Genomic DNA, 15,608 nt, shown 5'->3' on the forward strand with positions numbered 1-15,608 from the left:
GAAAAAAAAGCAGGATCACAAAAACCACGAAGTCAATGTAAAAGGCAAAACTCACATTAGCAATTTAGGAAATACAGTTAGAAATGAGATAAACTTGAGGGGAAAATCCCCGGAAAATATAGGAAATGATTAAAGAGAAGAAAGTGAGAGCAGACAAACAATGGACATGACAAACTGCTCATGATGATGTGGGTGTTGGCATGAATAGCAATCTCGGGGGGCTCTCTGAGCTGTTTTCCACACACTTACATAGTGCTTAGCATGCCAGATACTTTGCAAAGCAAGTTTAGCTCCTTTAATCCTTACAGAAACCATCTAAGAAAATATGCTCATCATCCCACTTGACTGATACTGGAGCCCTACAGCTAGAAGCCTTTCTTTGGCAAACGTCACAGGTTCCAAGTCAAGCCTAACTTGACCAACAAGGTGTGCGCGATATCGGTCTGCCGGTACCTGAGACTGAGGTTTCTCTTGATGCGGTTTCTTTCCCGCTCCTGTCCCTGAGAAAAGGGCCACCTCAGCTCCTTTATATCTCCCATAGTGCCGGGGAGGAGATGTCTTAATTTATTTCCTTTTAAGAAGTCATTGAACGCATATAAAGCTAAAATTTGACTGTATTTGCTGTTTAGTGTTGTCGGTTTTAATTTATATTGAGCTTTTAAAATATATATGTTCTCTTCAACATCACACCCCTGTGGAGGATAGAGCAGTCATAAGAGACATTCTCTCATCTCCGTGAATCTGGTTGGAGAAGCAGACAGCCAAACACTTAAAAGTTTATTAGCAATGCAAGACAGCATGTTAGTATTGCGTGCGTGCGTGCTAAGTCACTTCAGCTGTATCCAACTCTTTGAAACGCCATGGACCGCAGCCTGCCAGGCTCCTCTGTCCATGGGATTCTCCAGGCAAGAATACTGGAAGGGGTTGCTTGCCATTTCCCTCTTCAATGTCAGTATTAGGTAAATAAAAATATAATTGTAAATACTGTAAAATCTGAGAGTTGAAAGGAATATAAAAGAACATTCCTTTAAAACCAGAAGATTTGAGAACTTGGCAGTTTCCTGTCAAACTTCAAATTATAATGATTTAGAAATCTGTTAAATAGATAATAATAATATCAGTTCATAAATATTAGAAAATTTTCTTCATTTTCGTAGTCGTTAAACATGATGAATTGATATAATTTGTAAATTGGTGTTAATTATGCGAGTCAATAAGCCCCAAACATGCACTTTACCATACCCTTAAGTATTCCGTATTCTACTTTTTGTATTATGCTGTGGGGTTCCCCACCCCCCATCCCCAGGTTCTGCATCCTTGAGTTCAGCCAACCACAGATCAGAAATATTCCCCCCAAAATTCCAGATAGTTCCTAAAAGCAAAACCTGAATTTGCTGTTCATTGGCAGCTATTTATTTACATAGCATTTTTATTGTATCAGGTATTATAAGTGGTCTAGAGATGATTTAAAGTATATGGGTGGATGTGCTTATGTTACATGTAAATACTGTGCCATTTTATATAAGAGACTTGAGCATCCGTGGATTTTATTTTGACAGTTTCTAATTTATAGAAAACAAGAACTATACCATTCCCAAATTATTACTGTAAGGTGTTTTTAAAATTCCATCACATTTCTTGTTTATTAACTGGCATTCTTTTGTAAGGAAACTTTTTTTCTTTTATCCTCATTTAAAAAGTCTATTGTCAATTCAGACTCACTCTCATTTTGTTCAGTGAGTAATGCTCTTATCAGCACTCTTCTTTATTTTGATATTCAAATTGTTCCAAATTGGACCACTGGAAGCCTGTTCAAAATGATGCCTGTGTATTTTGCCGTGCTCATCTTTTTCCTCCTTTGGAGCACTTAGTTTCTGGCATAACAAAAATGGTATAGGCTCATTTTGCCTCTTTTGCTGCCCCTGGTTTAGAATCAGCCTTTTCTTCAAAGAGTCTTCATTTGTTTTAATGGACAATGGTATTTAGAAACCAAGATTTTTTCTACTTGCTTATTTAAAATTCATTTTAAAGTACTTTATTTTTAAATTCATCTGTAATTCCGCAGGTAGGTTTGAAGAATGGATGTGTATGTATTAAGATGAATTAAAATGAATTGCTTTAGCAGTAAGATACAAAACAAGAGCTACTTATCTCCATTTGTATTCTTGCCCCTCAGAAACACTGATTCAGAGGAAAATCTTATTTAATTTTAAATAATATATTTAAATTGTATCAAATTATATGTATTTAAAATCTCATATCCATTGTGTTTTCTCTAACTTAGGTGCATTTTCTAGAATCATAAAACTTTGTGAAGAAAATTGTGAAGCAGGTGAAAAAAATAAGGGAAGAAAAGGTGGCAGTGTAACATCTGTAAAGGGAATTACAAATTTAGGAAATACTTGCTTCTTTAACGCAGTCATGCAGGTAAGAGCCATGAGAAGGCTTTGTAAAATGTATAAGTTTGTTTTAGTTAATTTGTGTTTTTTGGCACACCTTGGACATCAAATTGCACACCTTGAACTGCTAAATGTTTGTGTAGAAGTTTGTCTGTTTTCTTTTTGATCGCTTTAGGCTGTCTTTAGCCATTGGGCTTCCCTTGTGGCTCAGCTGGTGAAGAATCCGCCTCCCATGTGGGAGACCTGGGTTCGATCCCTGGGTTGGGAAGATCCCCTGGAGAAGGGAAAGGCTACTCACTCCAGTATTCTGGCCTAGAGAATTCCATGGACTGAAGAGACCATGGGGTCACAAAGAGTCAGACAGGACTGAGCAACTTTCATTTTCACTTTAGCCATTGTCATACAGTATATATGCCTTCTTTTTCCACGGTGATTCTGAAAGACCTCTGTATTTTACCATGGCTCTGTCAGTAATAGTGATGTTTATTAAATGTAAAATGTATTTAGTTAGATTTTCTTAAAACCTAAAGACATTTTTGCTATATCAGATGATATTTGAAACTTGGAGAGTATTTATTCTGTGAAATTGGAGGCATATTATAACTGAATCAGAAGATAATACTTTTGTTTTCTTTCAGAATTTGGCACAGTCTCACATTCTTACTGAATTGATGAATGAAATCAAAGAACATGGTACAAAACTCAAGATTGTTCCTTCCTCTGATTCTCAACTGGTAAGAAGTTTAATTATCTGGATAATAGCTCTTTTTAGATAAGCTGGTGATGTTGCCAAAATCTATTTTTTTTACTTGTCAGAGCTATCCATTGAGATGATAGTCAGAGAATTTGAAAAAATAATTCAAAAGTGTTTTGTGAAAATAAATAATAAGACTTAAAACTTCTAAAATCAGAGCTTTAAGATATGTTATGCTTCCAACATCTCGTAAGTCAAACAACACAAAAAACACTGAGGGAGCTTTTGAGTAGATATACTAGAATAAAGTGTTTTGATTTTTGTTGAATGAAATGTCTAGGACTCTTGCTTTATATTATAAAATATATAGTTATTGGTGACATTTGCTTAAATACAACATTTTTATCCTTTAAAGGTAGATTTAATTTTAATAGTGATCATCTAAAGGTTTTTTGGAGCCTAGTGAGAAAGGGAAAAAGGCAGCCTCTGACACTCGGAAGCTAGCCTGATACCCACAGTTAGGCTGTGTTATTCCCGTGAACCTCACAGAATACCAGCTTCAAGCAAGGTTACTCCAAGACTGTTAAAATGAGACAAAACAAGTCTGCTTAATACTTTTGTCTAAACCAAGATTACTCTTCCACTGAGAAAATCCAGTCACCTTCTCTCGGCCAAGATGAGTCACTGTGACTTTTTTTTTCATTTGTTACATCTTTATCTTCATTCTAGTCTCCTTTTATTGAGATATTTCATCGTAGAAATACCCCCACTTTTTTACAGCATCCAATTGAGAGCAGACGTTTTTCTTAAATTATTTTCCTTAGATTAATTTCTTCCCTAAACCACCCAACTGAAACCCAAATCCTGTCTTGGTTCTTTTGAATACCTCTGATTGAGACACTCCATGGTTCCCCGTTATATGTGTTCCCCCTCAAAGCAACAGGTAGTGAACCCATCTTGTTCTGCTCCAAGTGTGTTCCTGGTGGTCTTGGAGGGTATTACACTAATAATTAGGATTCCAGTTAGAAATTGATTTCTCTGTGTGTGTTTTAGAGGGGCAAAGAGTGAAGGTATAGCTCATAATCTGGCTGTGGAAATTCTTAAAAAAGAGGAATACTAAAACTTCTTAGCCCAATGCAGTAATTTTAGATTTTTCTTCCAAGGAGGCAATTTTGAAAGACACTATGGTTGTATTTTTTGTTGAAAAGTCAATCTGTAAACTCACTGCCCTTTCATTCTCTTGAAATTTTTGTGGTGGAGCCCTGTTCCCACCTTGGGAGCTAGTGAAGACTACTTTACTAAATAATGCTAAGCATTTGAAAAGATTTCTTATTAACTGTGATCTGATGTTAGATTTAAGTATTTCACACTTGAAGCTGTGAAATTAGTGTATGGCAATCAGATTTTATAGCTGATCACTACAGATTTGTGTCATTCTAAGAGGGAAATTTTCAATCTTAGGTCTCCGTTTTTTAGGACATAGTAGTTGACCTGAGTTGTGGGACTATCAGTGTAGATCACTGCTCTTTCACCACCTGTTTTCTTTGGGCCTTTGTAATCTGTATGCCTTTTCTTTCTTTTTCTTACCTTATTGTGGCTCAGACCACCACTAATATATTGAACAGAAGTGATAAATGTCTTAGTCCCCAAATTAGGGAGAAAACACTCAGCCCTTCATTATTATTGAGAGTAGGCATAAAATAAGTACAAGGTTATGTATTTTGTGATGTAATTTCCCATTCCTTATTTTGTTAGTAAAATATTTGGAAAAGGGTATGGGGTTTTGCTAATAAATGTTTATGATTATTTGTGAATATGTACAAATAGCAAGTCAATGAGTAATTTTAGGAGAGCACATGAAGGGACAGTTAAATGCAATGAAAAATTGGTTTTTCACTCTTTAGCTAATAGTTGTACAAAGTAAAGGGCAGAGGATATGAGAATACCTATATTTTTCAAGGTAAGGCATTTAATTTCACTTTTTATATAGTTATCTTGTATATGAGGGAATAAAGCTTCTTAATACACTTGAGGTGGTTTAGTCATCATTTAAACAGTGTAACTCTCTCTTAGATTTTTTAATGACATTGTATTTTAAAATTGTTTATTTTTGACAAAGAGTTGATCCTGTTTTTAAAGGACCCGTTAGTGGTGGAACTTTCAAGCCCTGGACCATTGACCTCAGCCTTGTTCCTGTTTCTTCACAGCATGAAGGAAACTGAAAGAGGACCACTTTCTCCCAAAGTTCTTTTTAATCAGCTTTGTCAAAAGTGGGTACATCTACCATCTTAATATGAATGATCATGAGTTACGAAGCACTAGTATGCCTATCTGGGCTTCCCTGGGGCTCTGTCAGTTAAGAGTCTGCCTGTGATGCAGGAGACCTGGTTCGATCCCTGGATAGGGAAGATCTCCTAGAGCTTAAATGAGTAGTTTGACACTTCCTGTGACATTGCCGTTATGTCTTGGACTACCAAGAGAAAGGGACTTTCCAGGTGGCTCTAGTGGTAAAGAACCCACCTGCCAATGCAGGAGACATAAGAGATGCAGGTTTGATCCCTGGGTTGGGAAGATCCCCTGGAGAAGGGAATGGCAGCCCACGCCAGTATCCTTGCCTGGAGAATCCCATGGACAACAGAAGCCTGGTGGGCTATAGTCCATAGTGTCAGCGAGGAGTTGGACACAACTGAAAGCTACTTAGCACACATGCATCAAGAGAAAGAGCTAACTAACATTTGTTTAGTTGCAGCTGTGTGCTTTATGTAAATTATGTCTCATAATGCTCTGAAGACGTGATTGTTTTCCCCCATTTTATGTATAAGAAAACTGAGACAGCCAGAAGTTGAGTAGCTTCCCTTGTTTCATGAGAACAAGGCAGGGTTTAAATAGATGTCTGTCCTGACTCAGAAGCCCAGGATGTAATACCATAAAGTGAGAAAATTATAGAATTATAAAATCTAAAAGTGCCGTTATAGATCATCTAGCTTAGTTTTCTTATTTTTTAAGATGAGTTTTGAGGTATGCAGAGTTTAAGTAAATTTCCCAAGATATTGCCAATATGGTTTAAAGCAAAAACCCTTGTGTGCCTAGAAATAAATACGTCATAAAGGACCTGGCTTAGCTTTAAAGCATTCATTTATTCTTTCATAGAAATTTGAAAAAAAAATATGTGTGTGTATGTATGTATATATGTATATTCCTAGTTTTGTGATATTCTGTGGTGTGTCATGTGCCTTAAGGGTGTCCCCAAATTCTCAAGATAAAAGTTCAGTATCCTGTACTGTGGAGCTTGACACATGTGCTGTCCTTGACGTGTAGCCATTGCTTAATAAACATTAGCTACATTGTTTTCAGTGTCCTGAAGATCTCATCCTCATGGGAACAGTGACCATATTTTGTGGTTCTACTTATAGAAAAAGGAGTAAATTGAACCTTTGAATATATGAATATTGAATATATGTTGTTTCAAGGTGATTTTAAATAATAGTAATATATTGTTGGTAAATGACTTTATTTATTTTTCTTTCCTGTTTTGTTTTTAAATCATAGGGCCCCTGCATTTAAAAGTTTTCAACAACAGGACAGTCAGGAACTCCTTCATTATTTGCTGGATGCAGTGAGGACAGAAGAAACAAAGGTCAGATGTCTCAATGTTTATCACATATACTCTTTAAGAAATTGAAGGAATTTTACCAAAATTTTAATGCACAGTGGAAAGTAATTTGACTTTTTTTTAAACTATTCTGTTTATCCTCCTCCCCTTTTTTGCCCTGCCTACTGCAAGATTATTTTTTTTATTATTTTACAGCTCTATTATCCTTTATTAGTTTATATACTTGGACTATAAATAACAGAAATTAATTAAAACTAGCTTTAAATAAAGAAAAAGGAATCTAATATTCCAGATACTGGGGATATAGGACAGGAAGTTTTTCAGAAATCCAGAAAGTAATCTCCTTTCCCCCCTGGTTTCTCTGGCTCTGTAGATTTTCTTTATGCATGTCTCTGCAGACTGAGTAGCTTCTTTGCTTCCCTGTCTGAATGGTCGCTCGTAACCGCCACGGCTTGCATGTTGCAGTTCCACATGTATAAAGATGAACTGGCTGCTCGTGAATCCTAATTTTAAATTCCCCAAAGAGAGAAACCTCATTGTCCCATGTTGGATTAGAATTCACTTAGGGATTAGAGGATTGGGATCCTAGTCTCCTGAATCAGGGTCTGTTGAGTAAAGAAGATCTAGATAGATTTCCGAAACAGTGTTTACCGTAATCCTGTAAATAAATCCCTTAATTTAGTGGCTGTTGGTTGACTCTAATATTAGTTATTTTCACCTTTTTTGGTGGGGTCCTATGCAAATAGGATACAGTTTTTCAGAGAAAATGCCAGACATTAAAGATGTCCAGTATACAGCACATATCCCCCATTTCCTCCTTTCTCACTTGGAGCTGACCCTGCTAATCATTCATCACCGTTCCACTGAGTCAGGATTCAGTCTCAGAATCGTTCTTGACATAGCACTGTGGACAGCCCCTGCCAATCCTAATTGTCATAACAGGTGAAAACCCTGTTTCCTGTTCAAGGGGAATATATTTCTTAATCTATATGTTAATATGCAGTAGAACAACCAGCAGCAAGTGAAGGGCTGATGTGCTTTGTGGTAGGTGTTTCTTTTGTTACTAGGAAGGGTGGAGTCTCTTCTTTTTTAATTCTACTTTGTTTGAATTGTACATGACATTGTAGTGTTTCTTTGTTCTGAATGGCCAGTTTTCAGTGAAGAGACAGTAATGGTTCTAATAATTTCTCATAAATTATCTTAAAGAATGAGTTAGTTACCAAACAGTGTATATTACAGTTCTGTCCTTAATTGACTGTTTATAGGCTATCATATTAAATAAGTTGAATTTCCAATTCATTTTAATGGGACTTCCCTGGTGGCTCAGATTTGGTAAAGCATCTGTCTGCGATGCTGGAGACCTGGGTTCAATCCTTGGGTTGGGAAGATCCCCTGGAGAAGGAAACGACAACCCACTCCAGTACTCTTGCCTGGAAAATCCCATGAACAGAGGAGCCTGGTAGGCTACAGTCCATGGGGTCGCAAAGAGTCGGACACGACTGAGCGACTTTACTTTTTACTCACCTTTTGTTTAAAATCAGGTCTGTCATCTCTGTTAGATTGTGATCTCCTCAAGGAATGGTATTCTATGCGCCTTGCACTTAGTAGGTGCTCATTTAATGTTTGTTCCAGATGTTGTCTGTGTTTACTCTTTAAATGGGCAATTTCATTTATGTATTGAATTGGGAAGAAAACAGTTTCTTAAATGAATTATACTAACTAGTTTTGGGGGGCATTTGCACTTATTTCGAATGTTATAATTTGAATAAACCGTTAAATTGAAGGGTAGTTCTGCATTGTATTTTATCTGTAATTTGTTTTAAAGAAATCAGTTAAGAGTAAGTTTTGGGAACATTAGCACAGTCCCACTGAGCTAATAATTGATTACATTTTCTTAGATCTAGAAACTGATACCAAGAATGGAGATACAAACTTAAGTGTTTCAGACTACCGAACTAATGATCTAATTCTATACAGTACTGCTGATTAAACTTTAATTTTAGGGACTTCGTCTGCGGTTCCACTGCAGGGGATACGAGTTTGATTCCTAGTTGGGGGACTAAGATCCCACATGGTGCACAGTGTGGCCAAAAAAAAAAAAAAGTTTAATGTTAATGCTTGATCATATCAGTGACTAGTATAAATATACATTTTAAGCTTGCTATTTAAAATGTAACCATAATTATTTCACTATTTGAAAAAGTAATTGAATCTGATTTAGTAATTGATATTCTTATTGAAGGGATTAATACAATAAGAATTGATATTCTTTTTGAAGGGATTGATACAAGGTAACAAAGTAGAAAGAGATGCTCTGTGTTAGGAATAGTAAATGCATTTTGACCTTCTGAGCCTACAGATGACCCAGCAGTTACTTTAGGATTAATTCAAGCCATCAGTTGCTAGAATGATTTTTTTCCTTTTCCCCTGAGATTTAAAGGAATATGTTTACTACATGGTGGTCATGTATCATTGTGAATGGAATTAAAAGTCACCTTTTAACAATGTTTTTCTCTGTTGATATTACAAATAAAACAATAAAATCTATCCTTGTAATTTTTTTTTCTATTTTACTTTTATTGATGGCATTCTTTGTTACAATTATCCTTTTGTCGTAAAGATGCGTTGGAATTCACAGTATATTGAACACTCGGGCAGTACAGCAGGAAACATTGGTTTTTGAAAGCTCTTATCTTTCTTCCTCTGCTTGAGGCTTTTAGATGGAGTGGCAGAATTAAAATGTCAGGTCTTGGGTCTGTTCTGTCTGGTAAGCAAGGACGGTCACGCTGGTCGGGCCCAGTGAGCGCCCGGGCAGGAGCCGCATTGTCTGGCCTGGGAACGCACAGCTGTTGGTGACTGCTGCTGGAGTCTGTCGCCGCCGTGTGGGCCTGACTGAAGGAAGGCCGCGGCGGCCTGTCTGCCGCCAGACTCCCAGTGAGGGCTCAAACATGGCTGACCTCCTCTCATACTGGCTCACTGAGGGCTTTTTCTTATGACTGTGAAGTGGAGGAATATAACGCGCTCTTGCTGAGTAGAGAGAGAAAAGGGATCATTTGTGGAAAAATTATAAATTTTTTCATATGTGAAATAAAGTCAAATTCACAATAAGGGCTTCTTTTATAGGCAGTCTTTTCTGCTTAGAAATATATGCTTCTTGACTGTTTTTTTCCTTTTAGTTTGAGCTATCACTAAATTAATGGTATTAGTACATTTTTATTGTCAGAGATTTATCACTTTAATCCATTATTAGGTAACATGATTTTAAAGGTAGAATAGGTCTGCTAACTTAAATTATGTGTTTTGCATTCTTATTTTTAAAAAGAGTTTAACAAGGAGGTTTGAACTGGTTGAACCTTGATACTGCAAATTGATTAATGTGCTGCATTTGTTAGTAGGTCTCTGACCAGTCTTTTTTAAAAATCTAAGTGGTTCAAAGCACAACTCTTAACAATGAAGGTTGTAGATGGACCTAAACCCATTTATTTTTTTCAGCTTGATGAACTACCTTTTAACTAACTTTAACAGTTTTTAGAGCAGAGAATGTAAATTTGTGGTTAGGATACAATAAAAAAAGCAAATGTCTATTAGTTTAAAAGTTAAGAATTTAAACAATTTCGTTGTTTTTACTCTTTTAAAAGAGTGATATTACAGCTTATATATCAGAGTATGGTAAAGGCTCATTAATGAGACTCATTAATGAGTCATGTCTTAATTAGTAAAATGTTCAAATTGTAGAATAAATTTATAGACTTGTAAGTTGAATTAAAGGTCTTTAGTTGCTAGAGAGACTTTTTACACTTATATCTGTAGATGATATTTATAGGTGTCTATATGGGTATTTATTGGCACCTTTCATTTAACCATTGAGTATTTCTCTTGCATGGAATTTGCACCATTCGAATTTGCTTCTTTTAGTTCAGTGTTCTCTTTTCAAGGTATAAAAGTCAAGTTTACCTCAGACAGTATCAAAATTATATCAATTTTCAAATTTATTGAATCTGAATTGGAGATTATTTCAATATTTAATAGCTTTTGGGACACATATTTCAATTTCCTTCACATGTAAGTATATTTTAGGAGTGAGTAACATGGTATGGATTGTTGTATGTTTACTTTTATATCCTACTTTATATATATTTAAATTTTTGAATCTTGCATTAACTTTCAAAATACACTTATAGAGAATAGTGAGCCGTTCTAGGAAATATAATGTGCTGATCATAGGCTAGTTAATAAATAGAACTTACTTTCATAATTATTGGGGAGGACTATTAAAAATAATTATAAAACATATCATACCTATAAAAGAACATGTACAAATATAGTTTAAAAATATAGTTTAAAGCATACTATAAATACTATTAGCACTCCTCCCTACCACCACCTCAAGAGTTAAAAAATAGATTATTAGTACTGTAAAAGCTACCTGTTTCTTTTTTTCAAATTCTTCTTCCTCAGCACAGGTAACCACTATTAACTTTTACAGAAATCATTCCATAGTTTTGAGAGCTACTTCTGTATGTTTAAACAACATATTGTTTAGTTTCATAAAACTAGGTAACAAGCACAAACTTAACTGCCTTTATTGGATGGTTCCCAAAAGATGAGTTGAGAGAATCTCTGGAACATAGTCTGGCTTTGGCTTCCCAATTTACAAGACCTCTTTCTGGGGAGGTCAGTAGGCAAGGTCATGAATGTGTTCTGAGTCACACCTGTCAAAGTCAAGGTCAATTGACAAGAGATTAGAAAAGACCAGGTACTATTTCTCATCCCAGAAGGCTGGAGACTGCTCCTGAGTTTTCTACTTCTGAGTTCATCATATCCCACTTCCTGACTCTCAGGAACAGGCCCAAGCAGAACAATTCTGGGGTGGTAATTTGTGTCCTTTCCTGACCAAGGCCACAGAGCAGGGAGGGGGCGGGAGTGTAACATTAGCAACTCATTTCCTCTACATTCTGTCCTCAGAGAAAAACATGATAGAATGGAAAAGGGATCTTGGTGTCAACAATATGTCCATCTTGTAAGTCTCACTGCCCCAGTCTAAATTGGTTGCCTCCCACATTAGATAATGTAAGCATCATTCTGAAATTCTTCCTAACTGTCCTCATGGGAATTCCCTTTGACTCTCTTACATGATGCCCCTGCTGTTGCCTGTAAACCACTTTGTTATCTTTCTTTGTTTATGTTCTCATTTGATGGTGTGTGTGTATACATATGTTTATTTTTCCTTTTGATTTTTCAAAAAGTGGCATATACTAATACATGACCCTGTCTTTTTGAGATAACATATTGTAGCAACTTTCCATATCAGAAGATAAAAAGTTTCCTTTTAAAAAAAAAAAAACCTGTTCCTTTATAACCAGTTCTAACTGCTTCCTTATTAATTGTCCCTTATATGTTGTTTCCAGTGTTTTTGCCTTTATGAATAATGCTCTGATGAATAATGTATGTGTGTTATTTCGCATGTCTGTAAGTATATATGTATAAATACAGAAGTGAGCTTTCTGGGTCAAATGATGCATGCATGTGTAATTTTGATAGCTATTACCAAATTGTCCTCCATAGGCATACAGTTTTCACTCTGTCAGCAACATAACATGTTTGGAGAGTGTTTTTCCATAGCCTCACCAAAAGACTGTTGTACCAAACTTTAAGATTTTTGCCAATCTGATAGGTAGAAAATGGTATCTCAGGGTAATTTTAGTGTACATTTTTCTCTTTTTGAATAAAGCCCAATATCTTTTCATTTGTTCTTATTTTTTTGCCCATTTTTCTACTGGGTTTTGATCCTTTGCTGATTTCTAAAAGCTTTTTGTGTACTAGAGAGGAAATATGTTACCAAGTTTATAATTTGTGATATGATTTTGCCTATAATATGGCAATAGCTTTTTTTTTTAATGTAATGTTAAACATTTTTTTGTTTTTGAATTTAAAAATCCTAAATTTTTTTTTTAAATTTTTATATGGCTTCTGGATATTGAGTCTTAGTTGAAAAGGCATTTTTATTTCAAGGTTATAAAAGAATTTCCCCATGTTTTCTTCTGGTACTTTTATGATTGACTTTTATCTAAATCTTGATCTATTGAAATTTACCCTGTTCCATGATATTTCCATTTTTCCCATTTGGCTATCCTGTAATTACCCAAACTATATAGTATGTTTTCTCCACTAAATTGGTAGCATTCTAATTATACTAATTTTTCATATTATTTGGGTTTTTTTCTCAACTTGTCCTTGGTTGTGTTTGCTTATATGTTTAAGTACTAGATTTAACCTTTCAGTTATGAAGATTTTAATGCATTTAGTCAGTCATCTCTTCCTACACTTTCCTCCCTGCCCCCAAGTTTTCATTGCTATTCTTATTTATTTTTCCATATCTAGGTAGAACCTATCTCTCCCTTCAACTTCTCACATTAAAAAAAGAAAAAGAAAACTCTAAAATCTATATACTATTGCCATTTTCACTGGAATTATGTTAAATAAATAAATTGGGTGGAAGGTGAATTGAAATGTTCATAATGATAGGACTTATCCAAGAACATGCTCTGTCTTTCCATTTGATCAAATTTTCTTTTGTATCTGTCAGTAGTATTCCTCATTTAGATATTACACATTTGTTTAGTTTATTCCTAGTTATTTTATATTTTCAGTTGCTATTAGAAATAGTTTATTTTCTTCTATATCTTGTAACAGTTCTGTTTGTGTGAAGGTGATAGACTTCATTATATTTATATACTCCCTATTAAATTCTCATTATTGTAGTAGCTTTTTATTTCATTTAGTTCCTCTGGCTTTTCGAGGTAAAAAGTCATGTCATCTGCAAATAATTTTCTCTCAGAGATATAAATCTCTGAGATTTATTTTTTGTCAGATACATCAGTAAAACTTTAATACAGTGGTAAATAGTAGTAGTGAATGGGGATATCGAGGGATTTGATCTTATTTTTTTCTCAGTGTATATGATGGCTTATATTAATTAATGTTATTAGATGATCTCCCTAATATCCCTTTATTAATAGAATAAAAGCCTCTTGGTCATACTATAATGTTTGTGGGTTTTTTTTTTTATTGTGCAGCTATATTCTGTTGCTGATATTTTATTTGGAATTTTTTTAAGTGATATTATATCTTTGTGTACACTCTTGTCAGCTTTTGGTAGCAATGTTATGCTTCACGGAGATAATTTGATAGTTTCCCTTTTTGTGTGCCCTGGGACATAGATTTAGTGGAGTCTTTTGTGAAATTATTAGGTCCTGGAGGTTTGTGTAGGGAATATGTAATTCAGTGACTTTAATGATATTTTTTTTTTCTTCCTTGAAAGCTGGAAAATTTTCTAATTTTTTTGAATATTATGTTGTATTTTTTTTCCTGAATTTTCAGATGTAATTACCTAAGAGTTGAGCAAAGTTGTCTCTCATGATTATTTGCAATATCTTTCATTTAGGTAGTGATTCTCCATCTTTGTTATATGTGATGTTATGCTTTACATGCTTATCTTTTTTTTCACGCTTATCTTGATTTAGATTAATTGGTGGGTTTATTTATCCCTGCTGCCCAGAAAATCAGCTTTTGATTCGTTTATTTATTCTCTTCAATTTCTACTTTTATCCTCTTAACTCTTTCCATATACTTGTGTTCAGTTTGATGTCCTTTTCTAAATGTATGTTAGTTGCTTAATTCGTTTTTAATTCTTTTCAATCGATTTACATATATAAAGCTGTTCTGAAGAGTGGAAAGTATCTTGGATTCTGACATATAGAGTTTTCTTACTCTCTGCTGCTGCTGCTAAGTCACTTCAGTTGTGTCCGACTGTGTGCGACCCCATAGACGGCAGCCCACCAGGCTCCCCCGTCCCTGGGATTCTCCAGGCAAGAACGCTGGGGTGGGCTGCCATTTCCTTCTCCAAGGCATGAAAGTGAAAAGTGAAGGTGAAGTCGCTCAGTCGTGTCTGACTCTTTGCGGCCCCATGGACTGCAGCCCATCAGGCTCCTCCGTCCATGGGATTTTCCAGGCAAGAGTACTGGAGTGGGTTGCCATTGCCTTGTCCGCTTACTCTCCGAGAAGATTGCAGTTCGATTTAATTTCTCCTTGGCATGATAATTTTTTAACAAAAGATTTATGTATCATTTTCATATCAAGAAATCAAAGTCAAACAGTAGTTTCACATATATGAAAACCTGTAATTAAGACTTTGCTTACTACTGTTCCCCTCACCCCACTGTTAAAATGTGAATTAGAGAAGATTAAATTTATCCACTAAGAGGGCCGCAATTAGTGTAAAAGATGATAATTTATTAGCTTAAATAAATCTTTATTTTTGGAATATATGTAGTTTTATTCTGAGAGTTTTTCGTGAGGTTAGATCTTTTCTAAACCATATGTAAGAGGTGTAGAACCATAAGCCTTATCATTTACTAAGAGCTGCTGATGACTTGAACACATGATTTTCATTGACAACTAAATGCAAATAAAATAACAATTAAGTTCTGGAGTTGTCTTCTTGTTGTGGACAATATTCTGGACTTTAGTCATTTATGTGTGTATATATATATATGTTTATACATGCGTGTGTGTGTGTGTGTGTGTGTATATGTAAAATAATCTGTATGGAGGTCATAGTGACCAGTTTAATAGCTTCTTACGTATTACAACTTTCTTCATAGATAAGAAATTTCATATGGTCTGCTTGTTACTTTTGTCCTGATTAAGGAGTATATCATCTTAGGGACAGAGTGGGGGAGAGGGAGGGAGGAAGCACGAGATGGGGAGAGATGGGGGGCAGAAGAAAAAAGGAGAACTTATTCTAAACCTATAAAAGACAATGGGACTAGGCAGCTTGCTTTTTGTTGACTGAGAAAAATACTTTAAACGTAAGAGAGAACCTGTATGTAGGAACCTTGAC

At 35.3% G+C, this 15,608-nt stretch overlaps 1 protein-coding gene across 5 annotated transcripts in view; it reads left to right on the forward strand.

The window, feature by feature from the left end:
• Window positions 1–15,608, forward strand: part of USP45 (ubiquitin specific peptidase 45) — a 53,238-nt gene that overhangs the window by 20,372 nt on the left and 17,258 nt on the right. For all 5 annotated transcript variants that reach the window (XM_061131558.1, XM_061131561.1, XM_061131562.1 and 2 more), the window contains 4 exons: window positions 2,285–2,427; window positions 3,038–3,133; window positions 5,233–5,363; window positions 6,643–6,730. In XM_061131558.1, the coding sequence (XP_060987541.1) occupies window positions 2,285–2,427; window positions 3,038–3,133; window positions 5,233–5,363; window positions 6,643–6,730 (458 nt within the window). The remainder of the gene's footprint in view (window positions 1–2,284; window positions 2,428–3,037; window positions 3,134–5,232; window positions 5,364–6,642; window positions 6,731–15,608) is intronic.

Source organism: Dama dama, chromosome 28 (genome assembly GCF_033118175.1).
Source record: "Dama dama isolate Ldn47 chromosome 28, ASM3311817v1, whole genome shotgun sequence".
NCBI lineage: Eukaryota > Metazoa > Chordata > Mammalia > Artiodactyla > Cervidae > Dama > Dama dama.